Genomic DNA, 26,441 nt, shown 5'->3' with positions numbered 1-26,441 from the left:
TGAAATGTTCATCACCATGTCTACTTTTTTATGGATATTTTTCCAGATTTTGTGCTCGGTTGGATTTAAAAATTTCCTAGGGTTTGTTCTTGCATGTCATTCATGGCACATTGCTTGCCATTTCTTTTATGAAATCATGATGCTTGATCCAATAGAGCTGAAATTTTACATGTGTAATCTATACCCTTTGATGGATATTTTGGTTTAGAGTTTGCTATTTTTGCATTCCTGGTTTGTGAGATATAATCTGATCAATATAGGTGTGACAATGTGTGTCACACCATTTCTTGTCCAACCTGTGGATTTTCATTACCATGCCATATGAACTTGAATTGATGTGAAGTTTTGCATGTTGACTCTTATGGATGTTAAGTTTGCTCATGAATTTTTGTGGATTTTTTTAATGCATTTCCAATTTGTTTGAGATTTTCTCTTCTGGCTTGTCATTTGTGGACTTTTTGAGAGTCATGATCTTAGATGATTTGTGAAATTCTTGATATGTATCACATGAACTTGAAATTTTGTGGAGTGATTCTAGACACCTTGAAGTTTTCCATGGCTTTGGTTTGATGCATTTATCTTGTGCCAATTCTGTTTTGTGCTTGCTTGAAGTTGGTGCATGATTTTGTGCCTTGTATGAGCTTGTTTTGCCTTGCCTTGTCTTATGGATTTTATTTGACATGCTTCCACTTGTCCAAATGACCTGAATTTTGGTATGATGATCAATTGATGGATGCTGTTTAGACATGGTTTTTCTTGGGATTTAATGAATTGTTTTTGAGTTGATGTGGATTGAATCATTCTGTTTGCTTCTATGAGCTTCAAATTGCATGCTTTGCACTAAATGCTTTATGAAATGAAATTGGTTGATGATATGGATATGAGACCACTTGGATTTGTTTCTTATTTGATTGAACTTGATTTTTGATAATTTTCATGTTCTGTTTTGGTTTATTGCTCCCATTTTGACCCTAGGCCATGTCCTAGTGGTTAGTGCTTAATGTTTGAGCTTTGTTTCAGGTCAAAGAGCACAATTGCTTATACTTGATGATGTGCACTCAATTGGAGTTGGTCCATTGCTTGTTTATGACTAACCTTGAGTTTGTTTTGTAGGCTTTGAGACTTGTACTTAGGCATTGTGGATTGCACCTTTGTGCATTGCTTTGCTTGTTTGTCTGTTTATGTACATTAGTTGCTATAGTTCATTGTGAACTTGTATTTGTTGTTGCTTGGTTGCTTAACCAATTGAGGTATAACTCACTGACTCCATGTAGTCTGGAAGACCTGGCCTGTTACTTGGTCAGGAACCTGTCTGAAGTCCTCCTTAAGAGGCAATGCTTGTGTTTGTTTATCTTTGTGCCAAGCAGGAAAAGATCTTTGTTAAGGCAATTGGCAGATACAAGAGATGTGCAATCCATCTCCTGCTATTCAATTGAGTCATCCCTCTGCTCACACAACTGGTGTTGATGCATTATGGATATTAACCCAAGATCTATGTTGAGTCAGTCATAAGTGTAGAAGGGTTCCCACTTTCTGAACCCACACTTCATTTGTCTAAAGCTCTCCCAGGCCAGGGATAAGAGCTGTGAGGCACACCCCTCACTTCCTATTTCATCTGCTTCACCCTAACTCTCAATGTTAGGGTTAAGAGCTAACATCACCCTGATACAGTTGGCTTGCTTTTGCAGCCTAACCCTTGCGTGAGCCCACTTTGTTTGTATATAGTGTGTGCTAATTGTGTATGTTTGCTTTGTTTTGATTATGCTTGCATGCTTTGCTTTGCCTGTTTAGGATTAGCTTGCAGTCTGTGCAAGTAGGTAGAAAACTCAACCTAGGACCATTGTGGAATACATGATAACTATTAGGCTCGAGTCAGTCTCCCTTCTAGTTGGTCATTTCCCAGTCTCTGGTTAGGAGTAAGTTTCTCCCCTGTTCAGGGGAACTACGTTGCCCTGATCCTCATACCAGATGAGGTACGTAGGCAGGAGGTCGTACGAGATCTCTCCGGGCACCCTTTTTTTGTGTGTTTGCTTGACAGTTATTAGGCTCGAGTTCCCGACTCCCTATTAACTTGTTTGTGTGTTATCCTTCTTGTGTGGGTTAGGAGATGGATGTAAGCTCAGCGATTGGCATTCCGTATCCTATTGTTGTGTGCTTGGAGCCCGATATAAGTCCATCAAGTGGCATTTGGTTTCCAGTGTGGGTTTGTTTGGTTCGGAAGCTGATGTAAGTCCAGCGATTGGCATTCGGGTTCCATGTTTGCCTGCTTGTGTGTTTGTTTTGTTTGGCGTGCGTGAGCCGAACTACGGTAGCTCTGATTCTCGTTCCAGACGAGATACGTAGGCATAGGATGTGATGTCCTAGCGAGCCCTTTCCCCTCTTCTCCCACCTGTGTTGTGTGTGTGTGATGTTTGTTTTAGCAACCTTGTTCTATCTGTCTGAGCGTGGATCCCGTCGAGTACGACAGATGCGTAGGGGTGCTAATACCTTCCCTTCGCATAACCGACTCCCGATCCCATTCTCTTTGGTCGCGAGACCATGTATTTTCCAGGTTTACTTCGAGCATTTCCTTTCCCTCTTTTGGGATAAATAACGCACGGTGGCGGCTCTGTGTTGTTTTGTTTCAGCCCGCCGGTTGTTTTTCGCGGATGCGACACCACCTTTTGTGTGATTACAAAAGGCCCAAAGTATCTCATAGCCAGCTTGTGATTCTTCCTCAAGGCAACAAAATGTTGTCTATACGGTTGTAGCTTAAGTAACATTGTATCTCCCACCTGGAATAATATCTCTGACCCCAAATTCTTAGGATTTTCAAAAGTAAAGCATCTCAGATACATTTCCAAACATCTATTCAATATCTTTGTTTGTTCTTCGAACTTAGGGAGATATGAAGAAGACATGGCTAGTGTGGTGGTCTGTAATTTGAACAAATGCTTCCAAAAAGCACTGGTGAAGACTTTGTCCCTATCCAATACAATAGACTTAGGAATACCATGGAGTTTCACAATATAAGTCATGAAAGCTTCAGCCACACTCTTGCTAGTATAATCAGTCTTCATAGCTATAAAGTGTGCATATTTAGATAATTTATCCACCACAACCATAATCACATTAAATCAACGGTGGGGTACATCTTTATGTTTGCTAGTATAATCGGACACGGGGCGTAAGTGCAATTTACTTGGCTACACCTGTAACACCCCTTTTTCTATCCCAAAATACTTAACATTTAATCAGAGTAAATAAGCACGCATATAAACAAAAGGGCGTCACATCGACGTTTTCAAAAACTAAAAGCCTTCAAAAACCAAACATCATTCATCATCAATATACAATACACCTGGTCATTTAAAATAACACATTTCAATTATCATGAATATTCAAGAATATGCGTTCGCAGCGGAAAATAATGAATATCCAAGCATTTCATAAAATGATTCATGTCCCATACCATGATCATCTCTCAATAATCTCTTCAAGATAAACTGAAATCATATCCAGAATATTTGGCACTGTGGCCTATCAAACAGCAAATTTCAAATAAACATGTTCACAAGTAATAACATAATACGTATCCAAATCAGATATGAGTTCAATACTACCAATCTACCCCGTGTTACATGACCAGAGCATTGACTCACTACCTAGTCTCTAAAACAAAGCACCGAAATTCTCCAGCTAATCTTGAGTGAGCTACCGTCCACTTACTTCAGCAATACTACTCTGGAGTATCTGCACGATGCCATGTAAAGCAACATTCAAACAGAAGGGTGAGAATTCAAATCATTATGAAGAAGTATAATAAGGCACAATGATTAAATCAACAATTAACGGAATTCATCACGCCTCTTATAACCATGTAAATAATATTAACAAACATTTATTTCACATGTTTCAAACATCCATCAAAACTCAAGGAGCACAATATTAAAATCCAATACTATATTCCCAAATATACACATAACTAAAATTATCACATAATCACATATTTTGCCAAATTATGTATCCAAACATCACCAAATTCAATTACCATATCTCATACACACCTCACAATCACATCAATGCATACATTCAATTATCACATAACTCTAATGTGACTCGATGCAAGACATGTGACCCTATGCATGTGGTACCTCAATGTGAACCCAACGTTTCACCGCTTTCCGATTCAATATCTAGAATCCAAACCACGCTTCCGATCCGGACAAGATCAAAGCCACTACGTCTATTTCCAATTAAGGATCAACGTCTGCTACGCCTATTTCCATTCAAGGATCAACGTCTAATACCATGTGAACCCACAGTTCACCGCTTCCACCATGAAGCCGACCATGCCATGAATGAATGTACAAATACCAACACATATACAATTAAGATCATCTCTACCATCTTAATATTCCACATATCACTATAATTCAACTCTATGAATTATCCACCAATGGTACATATACACATTCATAACAATATATCATTCACAAATATAAGCTAATTATCAACTACGCACACTTATAGTGCATTTCAAAACGAATACAACTTTTAAAATCTCAATTTTTTATTTTTCAACAGTGGTAACCGGTTAACGCTCGGAGGGTAACCGGTTAACACAAAACAGAATCAATTTCCTGCGCAGATTTTTAAGCAAGTAATTGGTTAACGCTCGGTGGGTAACCGGTTAACATAAAACAGAATCAACTTCCTGCGCAGATTTTTAACCAAGTAACCGGTTAACGCTCGGTGAGTAACCGGTTAACATAAAACAGAATCAGCTTCCTGCGCAGATTTTTAAGCAAGTAACCGGTTAACGCTCGGTGGGTAACCGATTAACATAAAACAGAATGTAGAATTTTCTGCGTTTTTCATCGTTGGAGGACTTTCGGACCTCCGATTTCGATTCCGTAAAAAGTCAAACGTTCAGAAAATTATAATTCACACAATACTCCAAGTATATAACGTTAATTTTCAGTTTTAACACAATTAAATCACCACAATCAAGAATACTCATCAAAACCTAACAATTCCAAAACCATGAAATTTAGGGATTTCAACCTAAACATACTTCTACCCATTGTCCCAATTATACTAACCCATAATAATAAGGATTCTCCCCCTACCTCTTCAATTTTCTGGAAACCTTAGCTTCTCTCTTGTTCTTCCCCTCTTCTCCTTACTTTTCCTCTTTTCTTTCTCTGTTGCCGTCAAATTATCCAAATAATCTTACTCCTCTCTCTCCTCACCTCTTATATCCTAGTATTATATTTGGGCTTAAAGAATGATACCTCTAATTTAATTATTAGGCCCAATAATACCTAGTATTATAATATCTCTATTTAATTCAAATAAATTAAACCAACACAATATACACACCAAGTTAATTAATATAATCAATTATTCAATTATATCTCATATCAACTAAATAATTAATTAACACACCAAATCAATTATTATACTACCTAACAACCAATCAATTACTTAACACTCCAAATAAATAAAATAAAATATAATAATAGTAATAATATAAGAAATAATTACTAAAATTGGGTTGTTACAACACCGATTCTAATTGATGCGGAGATAAAGATGACCGAAAATCGACGACGGGGTACATCTTTATGTTTGGTAGTACACCAATCTCTTGGTGTTCGAAAAAGGAACCGGTTGTAGTACTCTCTTCTTGTGAGGCCAAGTACATTGCGGCGTCGTTAGATGCGTGCCAAGCTAAAGGGTCATTTTACAGATGACAGTGCTTCTGTTTCACTCAACCTTCCAGAGTATTTTACAGATTTTGAAATTAAAGGGTCATGTAGAGGCTTCATACTTTTCTGCCGTTCCTTAAATATCTACCTATGGAATCCATCCACTGGACTTCACAAACAAATACCTTTTTCTCCTTTTGGTTCTAATATAGATGCAACTTTTTTCTACGGTTTTGGGTATGACCATTCAACTGATGATTATTTGGTTGTTTCAATGTCTTATCATGATTCAGATGATACTCAATTACACTTGGAGTACTTCTCATTGAAATCTAATACATGGAAAGAAGTTGAGGCTCCTCACTTCTGTTATATCTTCGCGTATGGGCCTAAACGCGGGTGTCTCTATAACGGAGCTATTCATTGGTTGGCTTATCGTTATGATTTACATTTACATGTTATTGTTTCATTTGATTTAATGGAAAGGAAACTTTCATATATGCATCTGCCACATGATTCCTATGGGAATCCTTTGCAATGGGGTGGTTTGTGGGTATATGGAGAATTTCTCAGCATATATACTAAGAATTATAGAAATGATACCTTTGAAATATGGGTGATGAAAGAGTACAAAGTGAAAACGTCTTGGACTATGACTCTTGTTCTTCCTCTTGATCTTAGATCCAAAGTGACTATGTATATAGATTCTCTGCTTTTACTCCCCGGTGATGGTGACAACAAGCCAGATTAAGAAGAATGAGGTTTGAATTCATTATTTTCTTGCTATTTATATTGAACTAAAGCATAGTTCATAATTTAACAAGGCAGGTTGATCCTAAATGGATGTAGCTGGATTTTATTCTAATATATGTTTTTGTTACTACTTAAAAGTAAATTATTCCAATGAGTTTATGCATGTTGATCAAGAAGATCACAACTATATGACTCTGACTCAAAGCAATTCCTTAAATATTTGATCATAAATAGATATGTATTTGAATGAAATAGAAGGTTTTGTTCTCTAATTTCGGTGGACGGTAATAATTTTGGCGGTTGTTCTCTCTGTGTTTCAAACCAGAAAAAAGAACTAATTTCAAACTATTTGTCTGAATGTTTCCAGAAAGGAAAAAGGTCATCTTTTCCTGTTACAACTCGACTACGGTCTATAAACATATCACTGAAACAAAAGTCGAAAACTGACAAAAGAGTCATTTTCACATCTCTTCATAGAACAGCCTACTACCAACAAGTTATGCCAAATATCACCATCTATATATTTTATTTCTGTATCTAGTTCTAATTTATATCACAGCGTGATCGATTCAAATTGCTGAAATAAAAGACTCAACTTTAGCCCAATGATCCGAGTCCCTATGTTTGAGTGTCCTTTGAAAAACATATCTGTTAACTGCAAAAGAAAAGTACATAACATTCAAAATCTTCCCCTAACAAAACAGCTAAAGACTCGATGAAATCATGTTTATATATTCTTCATGACTACGTAAAATTGATTGCTAAAAATACCTTTGAGAGAGTTATATACCTGCGAGCATCCGAAAAGCTTAAGTGACCTCAGTGACAAGCAGCTATCGACAATTAAACCGAGCTCGTTGTCAGACAGATTTCGACACCATGATAGATCCAAGGTATGCAAATTTTGGCCATTCTTTGCAAGTGATGAGGCTGTCAATAGGCCAACCTGGATTAAACCAAAATGTGACAGACACTCAAAAATTTAATCAAATCAAAATTTAACTTAGCAGAAAGAGATATTAGGTAAGAAAATGTGTAATGCATTACCTTTTTAATGCTATTAAGTGAAAGTTCTTCCAAGGTTTTGCCAGCTAACTCCAAAAATACCGAAATTGCTTCATCGCTATAACGGGAAAAAGTTAAATTATTATTAAGCAAAAGGAGTTTAGGATAGCAAAAGCAATACATCAAAAAGTACAAAAATTCCACCTGAATGGATTGCGGCATAGCTTCAATGTACGCAATCCGCGACAACTATTCGCAAGATAACCAATAGATAAATCTGTCAATTTTCCCAAGTTCATAATATCAAGCACGCGCAAACCAGGACAATGTTTAGAAATGACTCTCATCGACGCATCTGTCAAATTTCTGCACAAGAAGAAATATAAATGTACTTACACAGTCCTTTTAGCATACAAGAATAACGAATCTTACTAATAAACTGTCTTACACGCAGTCCTTTAAAACAAGATCCTTAATATTGTAACCACACGCGATGAAATAACTCTTGATAAATTTATCAGAAACAGTTGGAACACCAGCTAGTGACAACACTTGTAATTGTTTGAATCGCTTCAAGGCTGGTAAAATACACGCAACATCAATGAGTATGCAATCATCAATACGCAACTCTTTCAAAACTGATCCAAATGAATCAGCCAAAATGTCAAGACTATCCCAAGTGAGAAGGGAACATTGGCTTAGGTTTATGGATCTAAGTTCTGTTGCTGACGAAATTAGTAACCGCAATCCTTCATTCGTAAGACGACATGCACCAGTGAGCGATAGAATGGTTAATTTAGACAAGGAGTTTGGTGACTTTGCCAATGTAGCAGGCAATGTATGTTCAGTCACAATTCTTCCACATTTGTCAAGTTGTAGCACCTATTCGAAAAATAAACGTATAAACACAAATTCAAATAGGAAAGAAACATGTTGAATTGTAGCAAAATTAATGAACGTACCTCTAATTCGGAAGTGTCGAGTGTTTGAAAATAATTAGTAAATTCTTCTTCTGTCAACCAGGAACAGTCTTTAAGCCGAATTTGAGTCGGAACACCAATAAGAAGTAGTTCAAGAAAGTAACAGTTCATTTTTCTTGAATCACACAGCAGATTACTAAGCCTTTGTCTGAAGTCGTCGTTGACACAGTCGAGCGAAACAACTGCATCAGAATGCTGAGCAAGAATGTTAAGAGAAAGTTCTTGCAATGACGGAACACACGACCTTCTTCTAACTGAATCCTTTTCATTCCTTTTTGAAATCCATACAGGAGGTTCTTCAACAATCCCTCTTTTCTGGTTTCTCTCGGCGCGTTCTTGAATAGCTTTGATTGCTTCAGAGAATGGAGTTGGAGAATCATCATCAACTTCATCTTCCACATCAGCATCATTGATTTTATCATCCGCACTGCTCACAATCACAACATCGTTGTTTTTATTCTCAGAAGCATTGTGAATGCGTGCTGCATATCTCCTTGCGATATTCTTGTGACGCTCCTCTTGCTGGTTTCTAGGAAATAATGCGAGAGTCCGCGCGGCATTGCTTCTCTCATCATCATCACTTTCACTGTCATCTTGAACTTCTTCACCATCACTGTTAGAGATAACAATGGTTTCGCGCTTTGGTTGGTCGAAAGTGGCTAAGAAATCGTACGTTTTGATGCGTTTGGAAGTATCATAAGCTTCTGGAGGCAAAAGACCGAGATGATACGCATCAGTATCATCATCATGTTCAAGTATTCTCTTGCGAAAAGCAGAAGAAGAAGAAGATGGTTGTTCATGTTCTTGTTCTTGGTCCATTCTGATTGATTGATCAAAGACTAGAACGTTAAAATATTCAGTGGTTTTGTTGAGGAAAGAAAGAATAATATAAAGGATTTTGCTACAAACTAGCTTGAGAATTTGGAATCGTAGCAAAAAAGAAAGAAAAAAGGTTGCTTATAACAGAAACTTCTTAAGTATTTTATAATTTTTTTTATTATATGCATTTATATTCATCTCATCAAATCACTCAATGATACTACTTCTTTTTAGATTATTATAAAAATATCTCAATAAATATTTCTTAATTAATATTTATGTTAATTTAAAAAATATCATAATAAATATCTATTTGACATAGTGAATGAATGTATGAATATTAATCCCTGTTTAGATTATATTTAAAATTATCTCAATAAATATCTATTTGAGATAATTTGATTGAATATATATGTAAAAATTTTACATTGTTAATGTATAGATATTAATCGAATAAATAGTTGCCCTGAATTATAAGATAGTTGAATAATCATAAACTTTTTCTAGTTCGTATTGCTTCAAAATTCAAGTAGTTATGTTGATGTACCCTTGTTTTTATTTATGATCAATCCTTCAATTTTAAATTGATTTGAATTGAAAATTGGTGATCAGAAACTCTCTTGTGCATGAGTGTATGTGAAAGTGTCTATCAAACAAGAAAAATTAATATAGTAGAAAGAATTTGCGATGAGGAACACCTGATATTTGATTTTTTTTAAGGAGTTCAAGTTTGTTGAACACAATACATGAAGGTGGTAGTCTAAAATTTCAAACTACTCCAATTTAAAAATAAATTAATGGAATTTTGTTGAGGACTGAAAGACCAGTTCATGGGTGGTGGTCATGGTTACTCATGTGAGACAATATTAAGTAATGTGAGATTTCTTCATCATGTATCCTTTTAATTAACATCAATAATATTCAGTTTGATTGAAAATCATGCATTCTATTTCATTGCATCATTGACAAGGTGAGTTCAAAGAAATAACATATTCCATCATAAAAAGTTTACTTCACTTGAAGATAAACCACATTCATATTTTCACATTATCTTCACCAACAATTATAGTTCAAAAGAACTATCATGCTCCATTATAAAGAGTATGTTTCATTAAAATCTAAGTCACTCGAATAATTTTTACATTGTATTCACCAACGATCAATATCTTAAAGAGAACTGAAATACTTCACCAAAAGAGTATAATCACCTGAAATTACATCACTTCAAGGAGAAATTTTATTACTCTGAGGCTTCTAAGCCAAACCTAGAGAGGGTATCTCTCCCATGTCTCTCTTTAGTCGATGCATAGTCTCTTTCTTCTATGTTTTTGCATTCAGAAGTGGATGTAATGGTTGTTAAGATGAATGGTTCTAAGAGTCTGGACCCTGATGGTTTTAATTTCTCTTTCTTTAAGAAATTTTGGGGGTTAGTCAAGGGAGAGTTGTATGTGATGTTTGACTATTTCTTTTAGAATGTTGTGTTGGCTAAGATTCTGGCGTCTTTTTTCGTCTCTCTTATCCCGAAGGTCGAGTCTTCGTTAAAGTTGAGAGATTTTAGACCTATTTCTCTTCTTGGTTCCTTGTATGAGTTTAATGGTGAAGGTATTAGCGGCTACGAAGTCACGATTTATGGGGAAGTTGATTTCCCCAAAGTAATCGACCTTTGTCGAGGGGAAGCATTTGGTGGATGGAGTGGTTGCTATGAATTAGGGGTGGCAAGAAGGTCCCGACATGCCTGTTTTGTCCGCACATTTTTTTAGGACATGTCGAGGTTTTAGACTCGCACCCTTTAATGTACCCGTGTTTACTAGTAAATTTGGTAAGCAAAATAAGTTTCTATTAATACTTAAGGGATCAAACTCGAAAATCTCCTAGAATATATTTGTGTGAATTTAAACCTTTGAACACCATGTTATGATTGAAATCGAAAACACAATGTGAAGATAATAATGTGAAATTTTGACAAGACTTGGAATGTAAAAGATTTTGAAGACAAAGATAACTGAAATCGAAATGTAAAAATGAAGATAAAATGATAAATGATCGAAATGTAAATGAATGCAGAAAAAGGCTTGAATGTGAAAGTGCTTGGAATTTATAAATATGGAACGTATACGTACATTTTCTTCACTTGTTTCTCAATTACGTAGATACTTTGAGTATGTAGAAATATGAATACAATTGTGAACCCCTATAATGTAAACATGTGTCCTCTTACATACTAATCTAAAATAACCACATACAAACGGTCGACCAAACAAATCACGACACGTTTTACTTCCATGCAGCCGTTATCTTCGACGAGTCTCCACGTGATTTCGAGTAACCACATGTTCTAATCCAATTGCCGCTCTTTCAATCAAACCAAATAACCAACTTAGAGTATTTGACTTTTTCACTAAGTCCACAGATGCTACCAACGCTCATCGACCTTCAGATGCTTTGACCACACCTGCCACACACATCGTTTCAACATGTTTAATAGCTTTCGTCATGGCACACTTATTCTTACTTGCCATTTATAGTCAGGTCGAAAAATCCAAGGTAACAGCTCGCCCACCTTGTTTTTTTGCGGTCTTTTACAGAAGCGAGCATTAACATAATTTTTCGTTCATTTTTAGGCTTAAAAGGTTAAGTGCTTACGGACCCTCCCCATCTCATCCTTATTTTTTTTGCAGGACAAACCAAAATTTTAGATCTGCATCCTCAAATATGCATGTCCCGCCTCACCCTATTTTTTGCAGACTTTTGTAGGACAAGTCTAAATTGGGCGGGATACATGTTCACCACCCATACTCTGAATGAAGTTTTAGACCTGGCTAAAGTGTCTAAATGAGAGTGTTTTGTGTTTAAAATGGATTTTGAGAAGGCTTATGACTTAGTTAGCTAGTCTTTCCTAGAGTATATGTTGAGAAGACTTAGAGTTTCCTCGGACGGGGCACAAACATATATCTCGCCCAGGGGATGCGATGGAAGTCTAGCATAAGAGACTTAGTTTAGGGTCTTGTATGAAGGCATGATAAAAGTCCTACCCAAGAGGTTCAACGCCTCGTCTGAAGGACTCATTGTTTTCTCGGACAAGCTTAATGTAACTTTTACTGTGGGACTAATGGTTCCAATCTAACATGTTATCTAACTCCTCGCCTGAGGGGCTTAGATGTTCCTTGGGAGGGGTCTAAACATATATATCTCGTCCAGGGGGCGCGACCGAAGTCTAGCCTAAGAGACTTAGTCTAAAGTCTTGTTTAAGGGCTTGATTGAAGTCCTGCCCGAGAGATTCAACGCCTTACCTGAGGGACTCATAGTCTCATCAGTCAGGCTCAACGTAGCTCAACCTAAGGACGTAAAAGCCTAATCGGAATGGTTCGTCAAACATATCACCAAGAAACTTAAGGCTTCGGGATACTTCAACGCTCTATAGTCTAAAAAACACCTTGCCCTTCATAAAAAATCATTGTGCTTAAGGGATTGTGTAATGTTATATTTGTAAAGGCCCTAACAAGGGTGAGACCTTGGGAGCCCCCAGGAAAGGAGACAACCATGTGTTTCCCTCCAAGAGGTATCATATCGCCCCCAAGTATCCTACACTCGTCTAGTTATGGGAAAACTTGGGAAAAATATCTTTTGGTCAAAGAGAAGTCAGGGTTAGTAGTTGGACCACGTCCTCCTAGAAAATAGGGATTCAATGGCTTACCATTAACTGGATGGGTGATTCTCCTTTCCAAGAAACCCTAGGCTGAAATGCTTATATAAATACTTCTCATCTAACATGAGAAATGATAAATCTCTAACTGACACACATAACACCTAAAGCAACACACTTGCATAACAAGGTCTCCCACCTCACGTGAGCAAGACCTCTAAATCCATTGTAAAACCACAACATAGACCTTCTCGCCATTGTGGGCAAACCATAACCTTTATATGTTGTTATAAACCTACTAAGACACTTGATTACCCCTGCCCTTGCATGGGGTAACATGCACACATGTAATTTTTTATCAATCTATTTAGAAATTCCTGAGAATTAGACGTTGATTTTCACATATAGCATTAAATTGTTCTGGTCACAGAACGAGAGATCAATGATATGTAATGAATGAGTCATTCTAGTGCGGTGAATCTGCAAGGTTGACACTCTAACACTAAAGTCAATGAAGTCATATATGTGTAACTTACAAGAATGAGATTGAGATTATCCTTGTTATAACCTGTGGCAAGACTTATGTAATGTATACAATTAAAATTGTCTCTGTATGATCAGACATGCGTTGCGGAGAGTCGTGTAATCAAATTTGATGGTGGATAGTGGATTTGCAACTCATATCAAATGTAAAATCTTTTTAACGAGGTTTTACTTGTTCACTAGCCTTCCACATTGCTTTGATTGGATCATTGTAATTGAGTGTGCCTTAATGAATTTTTAACTAATCCGAAATAATATTAAATGACTTAAATAATTAAATCGTCCTTGTAAATTAGCGAATTTTTGTTTTCATCATTATATATATATATTTTAAAATAACAGTTAAATTTTTTTTTGTATTCATCCTTAAAATTAACATTTGCATGAAAATCTTTTTTCCTGTGAATTTTAACTCTAAAAATAATAAAAAAGTTTAACATTTAAAAAAAATAAACTATTTAAGTCATATTTAATTTAGATATATTTAATAAACTTTAAAATATATTATGACCGGACTTTATTCTCATTTCCAAGTATTACTACCTCCATCTTATAATTTTAATAGAATACTAATGATTAATCTTTCATCGTACTACCATTCATTATTCTATTTTCTTTCTATTATTTAAATTTCTCTTTCTAATATTAATAATAAATATCATCCAAAAATAAACTATCTTTCTTAAATTCATAAACCGTATGAAATATCCAAAACCTTATATAACCTCCAAAGGAGTATAAACCAACGGTCGATAAAGTTGACTCGTTTATCCAATCAACTGAATTACTATAAACCAACACCAGATAACGCGGACTCTAATTTTACAGCGTCGTCTTTTTTGACTCAAAATTTTACAACTTCGCCAGCTAATCAAAGCTCTCATAAATTCTTACCTTTAACACCGCTCATCATTATAATCAAAATTAAAAGAAGAAATCAATAGGAAACTGAAAAAATATATGTTTATGTCAATATTGATATTTAAAATTGACACTGATAATTATAATTATATTTAATTTTTAATTTTTTAAATTATTATATCAAATTTGATTGAAAGTTATATATACATGATACAATAGAAGAAAATCATTGACTTCAAGAGAGAAATAGAAAAATAGTAGAAGAATACTACAAGTACAGTAACAAGATAAAAAAAAGTAGTATTCTTCTGCATCTGTATCTATTCTGTAAAACTAATGTCTACATTCGAATCCAATTCCGATGGCGTTTCTCAGCGAGTCAACAGTCCGCGTTTCTCCGGTCCGATGACTCGCCGTGCTCACTCTTTCAAACGGAATAATACCAATACCACCGCCGTCAGCGGTGGTTCTCTCACTACACATAATGAGGTTGAGCTTCAGATTAATTCTAATTCTCCGAGATCGGAGGAAGTTTCGGAGGCGGTTTTGGAGAGGAAACACGGCGGTCATCATCATCATCATCATAATCATCAGAATTATGTTTCGCAGAGAGTTCATGGTGGAGTTGTTAAGGGTTTTCTTAAGAGGCCGCTTGAATCTATTGCTGCGGATTTGGGGTTTAGGGAAAGGAAAAAGATTGGGCATTGGATGTTCTTGGTTTTTTGTGGGGTTTGTTTGTTTATGGGGGTTGTTAAGATTTGTGCTACTGGTTGGCTTGGATCTGCCATTGAAAAAGCTCAATCTCATCAGGTTTGTTTGAATCTTATCTTACACTGCCAAGTGTTAATTAGGTTTTGGAAATATTTAATTTAATATAACTTAATTTAATCTTTTAGGAAAGTTAAGTTTTGTAATTAGTGTGTGGAAGTTTGACCAAAGTGGAACCTTTATCCACCATAACATCATGCTTTCTGTGGATCTATTTTTATAAATTTTATTTGATTTTTGTCATCTGGTTGCTGTTTTCTTGTTTTGGATTTTTGGGTATTCTGAATAAACAATCTTTTCTATTTTGAACTTAGAAAATTTTCCATGTCTTAATTTGAGAAATGTAAAATTTATTATCCAGTTATTAATCTGTGAGTCAACATGCTAGAACCAATGCCAGTGCTAGTGCTAAGCTTTTAATTTGTAACATTTTTTAGTATATGCTTTTATGCAATCAACTAGGTTGTTTGGAGCAATGTAGGAATTACTTAAATTTCTCATCTCTTGCAGTATATTGTATCATTTGTATGCTGTACCGTAGCCACCTTTATGAACTATTATGGAGTGAAGAACTTGATCAAGCCTTTTTGTTTTCATTTTCTTATGCGCTGCTACCGGCCTATAGCTTTGCTATGCATAGCCAGTCCCTAGCCCGGATAAAAAGAGAGAGTTGTTTTAGGCAGTCGACAGTCAATGTAAAACTTTATTGAATCTCTATCAGTTGGATCAACTACGAAATTTCTTATGTGCTGCTGATGTTTACATAAAACAGCCGCCTTATTGCATCAAAATGTGAAAAATCCCATATGGTAGTAGTGAGCTGGGGTGGATTAAGAAGTAGATGGATTGACAACTATTACTACGTCTCAACCTGTAATTTTTAGCTGATAGCAACTTTACCAACTTTAATATGGTGGACAATTCAATCAAGAGGTTTTGTTTCTCGATCTTTATGTATTGATGTTTACCAAAGACAATCATATTACACCAAATTGTGAAAAATACCCAACGGCAGGGAGTTGGAGTTGATTAAGAATTAGATCGATGATTATGTAATTTGACAACTATTTGCATTTGGTTTCCGTATTACTTTCTTTTGTTTGGGGATTGGAAAGGGGTGTTTGCATCTCTTAACCTACTAAGTAAATCATTTTACCTTTTTATCAGGAACTATCTGACTCCAATGGTATAGATAATCTGAATCTAATGGACCAAAGATCTGTTGGTTATGCATATAGGAGTCAAGAAGGAGATGTTGAACGAACTCTGAAGACGGTAGAAACAAGAGGAGTAGGAAGCCAGACTGCTAAAGTGAGAAAACTCAAATCTATATCTCGAGTTTGTGGACGTAATGTTGTTTGGTTCTCAATACATGCCTATATTCAGAAATATATTTGCCTTTTCATTAATCAAAGTTTGTTTTTCATTTCATTCAGGAATCGGATGTCTGGTCTAAACCCAACAGTGAAAACTTCACGCAATGTATTGATCTGTCTAAAAATCATAAAAGTATGAGAACTTGTATGAAGTTTACTCCTTTTCCTGTTATGCAGTTGATTACTCCATAATTTCCCTCCTCTCATTTTCAATATATTCTTTGACAGAGCTAGATGCTAAGACCAATGGATATATTCTTGTAAATGCTAACGGTGGCCTGAATCAGATGAGATTTGGGGTATGCTGTGTTGATTTCTAATGCTATGTTAAAAAGAAGCCAAAATGCATAATCTAATGTCTAAATATATTTTGATTGCAGATATGTGATATGGTTGCTGTTGCTAGGATTATGAAGGCAACACTCGTTCTTCCTTCTCTTGATCATACCTCGTACTGGGCTGATCAGAGGTTGGTTTACAACTATTTTACCATCTACTTTAGATTTGGAAAATTGGATTTTGGATCTCTTATTAGTTAACGTTTTCTGCAAGCATGAAATTCATTCAGTTTCAGCCGACCGATTATCCACATTAGTTGACATAAGATTTTTAGTGATAGACTTGTTCAAAGCATGGCATAGTACATAACTTCTTGTAGCATGTATATGACTTTTGTTTCAATATATTTGCAGTGGCTTTAAGGATTTGTTTGACTGGAAGCATTTTATTGATACACTGAAGGATGATATCCATATAGTTGAGACATTACCACAAGCTTATACCGGAATTCAGCCTTTCTCTAAAACTCCAATATCTTGGTCTAAGGTAAACATAACTTATATACTCAAAATATGCTTGATTAGTGGTTTACCACATTCTTGTTGAGGTCAGCCATCCATCCATCTCATCTTTAGGTAACCAGTTAGTTGTTAAGAAAACAAAAGTATCACTATCATATAATGGTTTTATAGTTGTCAAGATCGAGATCTTGCATAAGATCGGAAGAAGGTAGAAAGATCATAAAACATAAAAACGTAACTAAGATCGAAAGATCCTACTACCCAATTTTTTTTTGTAAGATCGAAAGGGGGTGACAAGATCGTAAAACATATGACCGTAACAAAAATCGCAAGATCCTAATGAAACAAAAAATAATACTATATATTTGAGGTGTTTTTTTTACATAATATTTTGGTAGGCAAGTGTGTTATGAGGAAATGACCCTCTGTCATATTCTTTAGACATGTAAGATTGTGTTTTATACTTTATTACCATTTTCCGTAGAAAACATATGTTAGACATTAGGGACAAAGTTGACCCATTACTTGCAGTGATCTTACTGCAGTACATGATTTTACATATGGATCGTTGGGATTAGTGAGATCGTATAATCTAAAATTTTAAGACCTAGATCGAGATCTTGACAATTTGTCACATTAGTTCATTTAGTCGCCTTATGTTAATGCCAAAATATTCTGCACATCATATAATTGCATCCCCTTTTAACAATTCTTCAGATTACAGTCAATGAATGTACATAATGCTTATTCACAGGTTCCTTATTACAAGACCGAAGTACTTCCCCTCTTAAAGCAGCACAAAGTGATCTATTTCACTCATACTGATTCCCGGCTTGCTAACAACGGCATTCCAAGATCCATACAGAAACTAAGATGTCGTGTAAATTACAGAGCATTGAGATATTCAGCTCCAGTTGAAGAATTCGGAAACAAATTGGTATCTAGAATGCAGCAGAATGGAAATCCTTATCTTGCCCTTCATTTAAGGCAAGTTGCAATTGCAATTTGTAATACAATTGAATCTATATGGATTTATAATGAGAGTAACAAGTATTTTAAGTAACTTTCCACTTCTAATCACCTTATTCTATTCTCGTCTTTGACAGATATGAGAAGGATATGCTTGCGTTTACCGGCTGCAGTCATAATTTGACTTCCGAAGAAGGTGAAGAACTGAGACAGATGCGATATGAAGTCGGTCACTGGAAGGAAAAAGAGATTAATGGGACTGAAAGGAGGTTGCTTGGAGGTTGTCCGTTAACTCCGAGAGAAACCTCCCTACTACTTAGAGCACTTGATTTTCCATCACACACCAGGATTTACCTTGTAGCTGGAGAAGCATATGGAAAAGGAAGTATGAAATATCTCGAGGATGATTTCCCCAATATTTTCTCTCATTCTTCCCTGTCTTCCGAAGAAGAGTTGAATCATTTCAAGAATCACCAAAACATGTTAGCCGGTATTGACTATGTTGTTGCCCTTCAAAGTGACATATTTCTTTACACTTACGATGGAAATATGGCGAAAGCTGTACAAGGTCATAGGCGGTTTGAAAATTTCAAGAAGACAATCAATCCTGACAAGTAATAATTCATCCTCTATATCTTCTATATCGCTTCTACTCTGCTGGTTTCACGATACACGCAATTTCAATTCATTGTGAAACTCTTTTTTGTTCATTCTCGGTATATAAACTGATTGTGATTTCAATGGTTTACACAGGATGAATTTTGTTAAACTTGTCGATCAGTTGGACGAAGGAAACATTTCCTGGAAAAAGTTCAGCTCCAAAGTAAAAAAACTTCATAAAGACTCTATCGGTGCTCCATATCTAAGAGAGCCGGGAGAATTCCCAAAGCTGGAGGAAAGCTTTTACGCAAATCCTCTGCCAGGATGTATTTGTGAAACAAGAAAAGAGCAGATACTCGGTCTCGGTGCCTTATAAGAGTTGCAATCATATCGCGTTCGACAATCTTTCTTCTGGAGATGGCAATGTGATGATTGTCCAAAGGCTGGATTATCTGATGCCATTGCCATATATTGTTTGGATGGTTGGATAAGATTACAAGTGGCCATGATTTGGTAAGAAACTAAACTACCCAGATGCAGTTTTAAAGGATCAAGTTTGGGCTGGCCAAAGTATACTACTGTCAATACATGCAATATACCTTATTAAGCAAACCTCATTCTAACCACACTTTTTAATATTTTTTCTTTGTCATTATTTTATTCAATACTTGTATTAGTTTCAAGAAAAAGGGTTGGGTCTGAATAAGCTGTATTCTTGTTGTACTAAATAATATATGAAAAGAATTATTTCAAGTTTCTTTGCTTCTGTAATTATATAATAATAATAATAATAATAATAATAATAATAATAATAATAATAATAATATAATAATAATAATAATAATAATAATAATAATAATAATAATAATAATAATAATAATAATAATAATAATAATAATAATAATAATAATAATAATAATAATAATAATAATAATAATAATAATAATAATAATAATATAATAATAATAATAATAATAATAATAATAATAATAATATAATAATATAATAATAATAATAATAATAATAATAATAATAATAATATAATAATAATAATAATAATAATAATAATAATAATAATAATAATAATAATAATAATAATAATAATAATAATAATATAATAAATAATAATAATAATAATAATAATAAATAATAATAATAATAATAATAATAATAATAATAATATAAAATAATAATAATAATAATAATAATATAATAATAATAATAATAATAATAATAATAATAATAATAATAATAATAATAATAATAATAATAATAATAATAATAATAATAATAATAATAATAATAATAATAATAATAATAAATAATAATAATAATAATAATAATAATAATAATAATAATAATAATAATAATAATAATAATAATAATAATAATAATATAATAATAATAATAATAATAATAATAATAATAATAATAATAATAATAATAATAATAATAATAATATAATAATAATAATAATAATAATAATAATAATAATAATAATAATAATAATAATAATAATAATAATAATAATAATAATAATAATAATAATAATAATAATAATAATAATAATAATAATAATAATAATAATAATAATAATAATAATAATAATAATAATAATAATAATAATAATAATAATAATAATAATAATAATAATAATAATAATAATAATAATAATAATAATAATATAATAATAATAATAATAATAATAATAATATATAATAATAATAATAATAATAATAATAATAATAATAATAATAATAATAATATATAATAATAATAATAATAATAATAATAATAATAATAATAATAATAATAATAATAATAATAATAATAATAATAATAGGTTATTTATAATTTTTTAAAAATCATTATTAGTATTATTTATATCAGCTTTATAAGTTTGAGTATCACCTAAAATACTTTTGAATGATTTTTTTAATGGCAAAATAATATATATTAATATGAAAGGTGAAAATTTATAAAATACAAATAATTTTAAAGCACAAGAAATTTTTCGAGGACTATGGAGAATGTAAATAAAAAATCAACAAGAAAAAAACTCCAATCCGAACAACAAATCAAATAGAATAGAGAAGGAAAAATATCTGGACAACTAAAGATCAATTCATAGGTATCTCATCTTTAGTGTCTAATTCGGTGGTATTTCATCTTTAGTATGCGGATGATACACTCCTTCTGGTGGATATAAATAAAAAAACCAACAAGAAAAAATCCTAATCTATCTCAGAACCAAGGGAAACACTCGATTTATATGTATCTTGCCTTTGTTCAAAAGATTAACCTGCAAAGGGATTTAAAGCAAGATGATCCAATGGTTTTTTTCACCCTACTTGTAACTAAGCCACTAAGCCTCTCTGTCACAAACAGGAAAAAGACATAAGCTATTGGATCTCTTTGCTTCAATAATAGAGTTACATGTCTTGTGCACCGCCAATCACTCTCCGCCTTCGTCGGTCTCGGGTGTTACATGTCCACCAACTTCCGTTTGCTTCGTCCCCGAACCACATCGTGCTGGGAGAGATATGCTCTCATACCATGTTGTAACACCTCGAATTTTGATTCAAAACATCGCGACTTTTGATAAGCTTTTTCTCTACAGGATCATATAACCTGTAACCAAACTCATCTTACTCATAGCCAATAAAGATACGTTGTTTTGACTTTGTATCCGACTTAGATCTTTCATTCTTTGGGATATGCACAAATGCCTTATAGTCAAAAAAACCCCATATGATCATGCTTGACATTCTTTTCAAACCAAATTTTATTTCAAATGTCACTATTCAAAACAACAGTAGGAGTAAGATTAAGAACATGCACCACCGTATAAAGTGCATAATCCTAATAATGATTAGGCAACTTAACTTCATAGAGCATACACCTCACTTTCTGTTTGATTTATCCTCACTGATAAACCATTCATCAGAGGAATTTTAGGAGGAGTCTTTTCATGTGCAATACCATGCTACTTGCAATAGACATAAAAAAGTCCACAATACTCACCACCATTGCCAGAACGAGCACATTTTAGTTTATCGTTTGTCTGCCTCTCAAGCAAAACATAGAATTCTTTAAACTTCTCCCGCACTTGGTATTTTGTCTCCAAGGTATTTACTCAGTTTCTCGAAACAATTATCAAAAAGATAATAAAATAAAATGCACCACTAAATAATTTTACATTTAACGACCGCAAACATAAAAAATGTATCAATTAAAATAACTTTGACTTTCTTAAAAGAGAATATCTTTTGAAGGACACTCTAGCTTATTTACCAACCATATAATGAGAACACTTTTTCACTGATTTGACTAAATTTTCATTGCCACAAAAACACTTCCATATCGATAGCATTCACAGTGTCTCTCTTACCACCAAAACTTTTGTCCAATAATACAATTTAGAAAGTTTCATCCCTCTAACCACAACCACTGAGTTTCCAATATTTATTTTTCTCTTACTTTTTATACAATTTATATGTATATTAGAATATATATACATAACAATCAAAAGACAACATAATTGACTTTTAAAAAATTGATCCCAAACTAACATTTGTCATTAATTTATGACAAGGCAGTGTGTGGTTTGCTTTATATGACAAGGAAATGCACTGCTGAAGGTAGCTTTTATGAAAGATTAGAATTATACTCTTAAAATCATGGTTCTGAAAATTCCCTCCAATTAAACCAAACTAATACAGAAAGGACCAGAATCTGCAATCTAATTTGGATCGTCCTGTCAAAATTTTACTGTAATTATTCTTAATTTCTATAGCTATAATTTCACCTAGGTACAAATTATACAGTACATATTTAGTATCCATCATAGGTGAGATTGCATTCATAATAACACCATTTACTTAAGATTTTGAGACTCTAATTGTTCATGTAACAAACTCAAAATGATAAAGCAAAAAGAACAATCACAGACGCGCATTTAGCTCCGTCCCGCTTCCTTTGCTGAGAAAAGGATAATCTGTGTAACCTCTAACAGGATCCTGCGTGTAAAATGTCTTCCTGTTATACTTATTTAGAGGTGCATTAAGCTTAAACCTTAAGACCAAATCTGGATTAGAGATGAAAAGACGACCAAACGATATCAAATCCGCGTCGCCTCGGGCTACAGCTTCCATTCCTAACTTCCTATTGAATCCGCCACTGCACATGAATGTTCCATCATAAGCTATTCTCAGTTTCCTTGTCAAATGAACTCCGTCTTGGTCTTTTTTACTACCATGCTCAGTTTTGCCATAAGCTGTGTATCGAGGTTGAGTGACATGGAGATATGCGAGTTTTCTACCAAGCTCTTTCTGGAGACTGTTTAGTCTTTCAATCACTGCTAAGCCTAATCCGAGTGGATCAGAATCAGTAGCATCAAGATGATCAATTGCTGGTGAAATTCTTACACCAACTCTTTCTGCTCCTATAGCAGAAACAACGGCTCGAACCACCTGAATTAAGAATCTGCATCGATTCTCAAGTGATCCGCCATACTTATCTGTTCGATCATTGATCCCGTCTTTCAAGAATTGGTCTATCAGATAACCGTGTGCCCCGTGAATTTCAATTCCATCAAAACCTGTATTCATATGCATATTTCATCTTTAAAAGCACGGAAACATGAAATTAATCCATACCCGTGCTGCATCTGCACGGGTACGGATCAATTTCATTATTGAACAACTCACAATCATAAATCAATAAGCTAAACGGGTTCATCGAAGAGAAGTAAACATATATAGAACCTGCTCGAACTGCATTAATAGCTGACTGGCGATAATGTTCAACGATTTCTAGTATCTCAGAAGTGGTAAGTGCGCGAGGATCTGAGTACGGGCCAAAGGAGCCATCTGGCTTGAGAATTGTCCACCTCTTCGAAAAGGGTTTGGCCGTGGACGAAACGGGCGCAGCACCACCAGGCTGATACACTGCCTCCCAACATAACCAATCAGTGAAAATAATTGCAAAACAAGTAAATCCAACAAACAACAAATACTACTAAATTCTAAATCCAGTTCATGAAGAACGAAATTGTGATGCATTTAGGATAGTGAAAGATGTTACCGGAATGAGAAGCTCGGCCAACATGCCATAGCTGACAGAAGATAATGCCGCCTTTGGCATGAACAGCCTCCACAACATTTCTCCATGCCTCAACTTGCTCCTCTGAATATATTCCAGGTACATGGGGAAACCTGCAACAAACCAAAATAATCCTCATCTAAAAAATACGGAATCTGAACGGACACAGCGATACGATACAGACACTCACTCTGACATGACACCGATAATCTAAAAATCATAGGACACAGACACCACTACATATATATAAAATAAGTACCCGGGAGCGGAGGGAGAGATGCTGGTTCCTTCAGTGATGAGAAGTCCCTCTGAACTTGATCTTTGACGATAATATTCAGCAAGAGCATCGTTTGGAGTTTCATTGAAGGCTCTGCATCTTGTCATCGGAGCCAACACTACTCTGCATCACCTCGCAAATTCATCATTAATCAAAACATTACCAAGCTACTACTAATCTAAGAAACGTTGAAAGATGAAAAAGTGTTGAGTACCTATGAGATAAGTTGAAGTTTGCAATCTTGTAAGGAGAAAAGAGGGTTGTTGTTGAAGTTGAATTATCAGCCATGGATGAATTTCGTCTTCTAAACTTGCTGAATTATGATGAAGACAATTGAAGATGTTGAGAAAGTGTTAACTTAGAATATGTACTTTTTTTTCTTCTTTTCATGGTTTGAATGGGTGGGTTTAAACACGTGATTTAATGTTAGAGACTTGTGATGAAACGTGATTTGAGATTTGGACGGTGGGTGGTAAATACAAAAAAAAATCATTGGTCAATGTAATTGCAAGTTATACCCTCCATCCCAAATTTTAATAATAAAATCAATACTATTATTTATTAAAAATGAAAGTTAATAAATAAATGTATATTAATGAAAAAAATAAAAAATATTGTATTGATATTTAAAAGAATATTTATTTTAAAACATAAAAAATACAAATGAGACATTTTTATGAGAGAGAGAAAGTATTTAACTTAAATTAAAAAACATACACCATCCTATTATAAGAAAAAAAAATCTTTTTCCCTTCAAATCTAAATATTTTTTATTGTTTATAATAATCATGAGATGGTATAATTAATTTTATGAAAAAGATAAATTATGTATGACTTTACATTATTGTATTTAATAAAAGAGAAATTTTAAAAAATTGAAATAAAAAAGTAATAAATGATAAATAAAATATATATTTGAAAAAATATCATTAATATTTTGAAATTGTAAAATGACATATAATTTACGACAATCTTTTATATAAAATGATTTATAATTTGGGATAGAATGTTCTAAGGTAACTAACTAACTTGTTAATGTTAGAAATGTCGACAATTTTAAATGGATTCGGGACCGGCAACCACCTAAGTGCTCAAGTACCGCCTACTAGCCGCCGCTAGCGTCTCTACGCACACGCCCTCGGAACCGGAGCCGATACACTGGCGAGAGGTTGTTTGGATGTGACATGTGGCATAATGCTTGAGACCACCACATATGTCCATGTGACACCTTATCCTCTTTGGCTCCTTTGGTGAATTTAATGTTTCAAGGTCTTTATAAATGCTTTTAGTGTTAGCTCCACTTTCTATGTGGGACTATTTGCAATGCATTTATTGTCATTAACTCAATTGCTCATTTTTATCATATTGGAACATACCCATGACAATTATTGTTTATAAAAATTTCCAACAACCCCCCTCTTGTTCTAATACTGACAAAACTAATTTCAGAAAATGAGATATAAAGAGTATTAATACAGGTAAGTATCTTTCGATTTAAAACTTAACCTTAGTGAGGATAACGCAAAGTTTAATCTGAATATTAGATAACAATGCTTTTAAACCATTAATCCATATGGTTAGACCGGCGTTACCTTACACACACTCTTTAAAGGTTCTTCCTCTACATATCTTGCTTAGCACTTATTTATGGACATATGCTATCATGTTTCATGAATTTTTCATGAGAGAAACTTCAACTCTCACTTTGAGATGACACCATCTCAAAATTCACATAGGTGAAGTTCATGTTGTATCCTTTTCCATGAGATACTTTTCCTCGGTTATGAACTTCATTAAGAAGTTTAAAAAACCTCAACCCTCTATTAAAATAGTCAACATTATTACCCAATGCCTAACTTACATCTAAATCAACGACTTTTTATTACCCATTGAATCTTGAAGTTAATGTTCTATTGACATAAGATTGGATTGTCGCTGTCGTTGAAACTCTTATTCAAGGAGTTTCAACCACATGCCTCTCGAGGTTGTTTTTACTAAGTCTCTTACCAGTGGCTTAGTAAATGGATCGGCCAAATTATAGCTTGTTAGTATATAGGTGAGTGAAATGATTCCATCCTTAATCATTTTTCTCAAAAACGAATGTCTAAGTCCTATGTGCCTAGACTTACCATTGTGCACTTTGTTGAATGCTCTTGCTAAAGTGGCTTGGCTATCGCAGTGTACCTTTGAAACATTGTCTTTAGCCAATGGAACTTCCAAAAGAAGATCCCTAAACCATTTTGCTTCTTGA

General features: G+C 33.9%; 4 protein-coding genes across 5 annotated transcripts; 2 read left to right on the top strand and 2 right to left on the bottom strand.

The window, feature by feature from the left end:
• Positions 1–5,592: 5,592 nt before the first annotated feature.
• Positions 5,593–6,582, top strand: LOC127135138 (F-box protein CPR1). The gene has a single exon (XM_051061935.1). It carries the CDS (start codon positions 5,704–5,706, stop codon positions 6,442–6,444), a length of 741 nt encoding a protein of 246 aa, XP_050917892.1. The 5' UTR covers positions 5,593–5,703; the 3' UTR covers positions 6,445–6,582.
• A 293-nt stretch (positions 6,583–6,875) lies between these two features.
• LOC127135873 (uncharacterized) lies at positions 6,876–9,250 on the bottom strand. The gene is made up of 6 exons (XM_051062501.1): positions 8,414–9,250; positions 7,900–8,333; positions 7,656–7,817; positions 7,494–7,569; positions 7,237–7,392; positions 6,876–7,101 (listed from the first exon to the last, which is right to left on the bottom strand). The coding sequence occupies exons 1-6, from the start codon at positions 9,248–9,250 to the stop codon at positions 7,000–7,002; spliced, it is 1,767 nt and encodes a 588-aa protein (XP_050918458.1). The 3' UTR covers positions 6,876–6,999.
• Positions 9,251–14,525: 5,275 nt separating this feature from the next.
• LOC127138678 (O-fucosyltransferase 35) lies at positions 14,526–19,568 on the top strand. Of its 2 annotated transcripts, none has more exons than XM_051065175.1 (9): positions 14,526–15,107; positions 16,233–16,376; positions 16,502–16,574; positions 16,670–16,740; positions 16,822–16,910; positions 17,134–17,266; positions 17,996–18,228; positions 18,348–18,824; positions 18,964–19,568. In XM_051065175.1, exons 1-9 carry the CDS (start codon positions 14,634–14,636, stop codon positions 19,184–19,186), a joined length of 1,917 nt encoding a protein of 638 aa, XP_050921132.1. In that variant the 5' UTR covers positions 14,526–14,633; the 3' UTR covers positions 19,187–19,568. The 2 variants fall into 2 exon arrangements, with proteins under 2 accessions (XP_050921132.1, XP_050921133.1); XM_051065176.1 differs by having other exon boundaries at positions 14,898–15,107; positions 16,304–16,376.
• A 2,961-nt stretch (positions 19,569–22,529) lies between these two features.
• Positions 22,530–24,664, bottom strand: LOC127138677 (12-oxophytodienoate reductase 3). Its single transcript, XM_051065174.1, has 5 exons — positions 24,405–24,664; positions 24,173–24,313; positions 23,896–24,026; positions 23,577–23,759; positions 22,530–23,410 (listed from the first exon to the last, which is right to left on the bottom strand). The coding sequence occupies exons 1-5, from the start codon at positions 24,476–24,478 to the stop codon at positions 22,755–22,757; spliced, it is 1,185 nt and encodes a 394-aa protein (XP_050921131.1). The 5' UTR covers positions 24,479–24,664; the 3' UTR covers positions 22,530–22,754.
• Positions 24,665–26,441: the final 1,777 nt, after the last annotated feature.

Source organism: Lathyrus oleraceus, chromosome 4 (assembly GCF_024323335.1).
Source record: "Lathyrus oleraceus cultivar Zhongwan6 chromosome 4, CAAS_Psat_ZW6_1.0, whole genome shotgun sequence".
NCBI classification, from domain to species: domain Eukaryota; kingdom Viridiplantae; phylum Streptophyta; class Magnoliopsida; order Fabales; family Fabaceae; genus Lathyrus; species Lathyrus oleraceus.
The sequence above is the reverse complement of the archived record's forward strand: the minus strand, read 5'-3'. Positions and strand labels throughout refer to the sequence as shown.

What these genes read in the sequence shown, in the direction of transcription:
- LOC127138677 (XM_051065174.1), bottom strand. Translation starts at nt 24,478, where the DNA reads ATGGCTGATAATTCAACTTCAACAACAACCCTCTTTTCTCCTTACAAG. An exon ending in TGGCCGAGCTTCTCATTCCG is followed by an intron (nt 23,760 to 23,895) that starts GTAACATCTTTC and finishes GTTGGGAGGCAG; the next exon opens with TGTATCAGCCTGGTGGTGCT. An exon ending in TATTAATGCAGTTCGAGCAG is followed by an intron (nt 23,411 to 23,576) that starts GTTCTATATATG and finishes ATATGAATACAG; the next exon opens with GTTTTGATGGAATTGAAATT.
- LOC127135138 (XM_051061935.1), top strand. Translation starts at nt 5,704, where the DNA reads ATGCGTGCCAAGCTAAAGGGTCATTTTACAGATGACAGTGCTTCTGTT.
- LOC127138678 (XM_051065175.1), top strand. Translation starts at nt 14,634, where the DNA reads ATGTCTACATTCGAATCCAATTCCGATGGCGTTTCTCAGCGAGTCAAC. An exon ending in TAGGAAGCCAGACTGCTAAA is followed by an intron (nt 16,377 to 16,501) that starts GTGAGAAAACTC and finishes CATTTCATTCAG; the next exon opens with GAATCGGATGTCTGGTCTAA. An exon ending in CTCCAATATCTTGGTCTAAG is followed by an intron (nt 17,267 to 17,995) that starts GTAAACATAACT and finishes GCTTATTCACAG; the next exon opens with GTTCCTTATTACAAGACCGA.
- LOC127135873 (XM_051062501.1), bottom strand. Translation starts at nt 9,250, where the DNA reads ATGGACCAAGAACAAGAACATGAACAACCATCTTCTTCTTCTTCTGCT. An exon ending in CTTGTTTTAAAGGACTGCGT is followed by an intron (nt 7,818 to 7,899) that starts GTAAGACAGTTT and finishes CTTCTTGTGCAG; the next exon opens with AAATTTGACAGATGCGTCGA. An exon ending in AGCTTTTCGGATGCTCGCAG is followed by an intron (nt 7,102 to 7,236) that starts GTATATAACTCT and finishes TTTCTTTTGCAG; the next exon opens with TTAACAGATATGTTTTTCAA.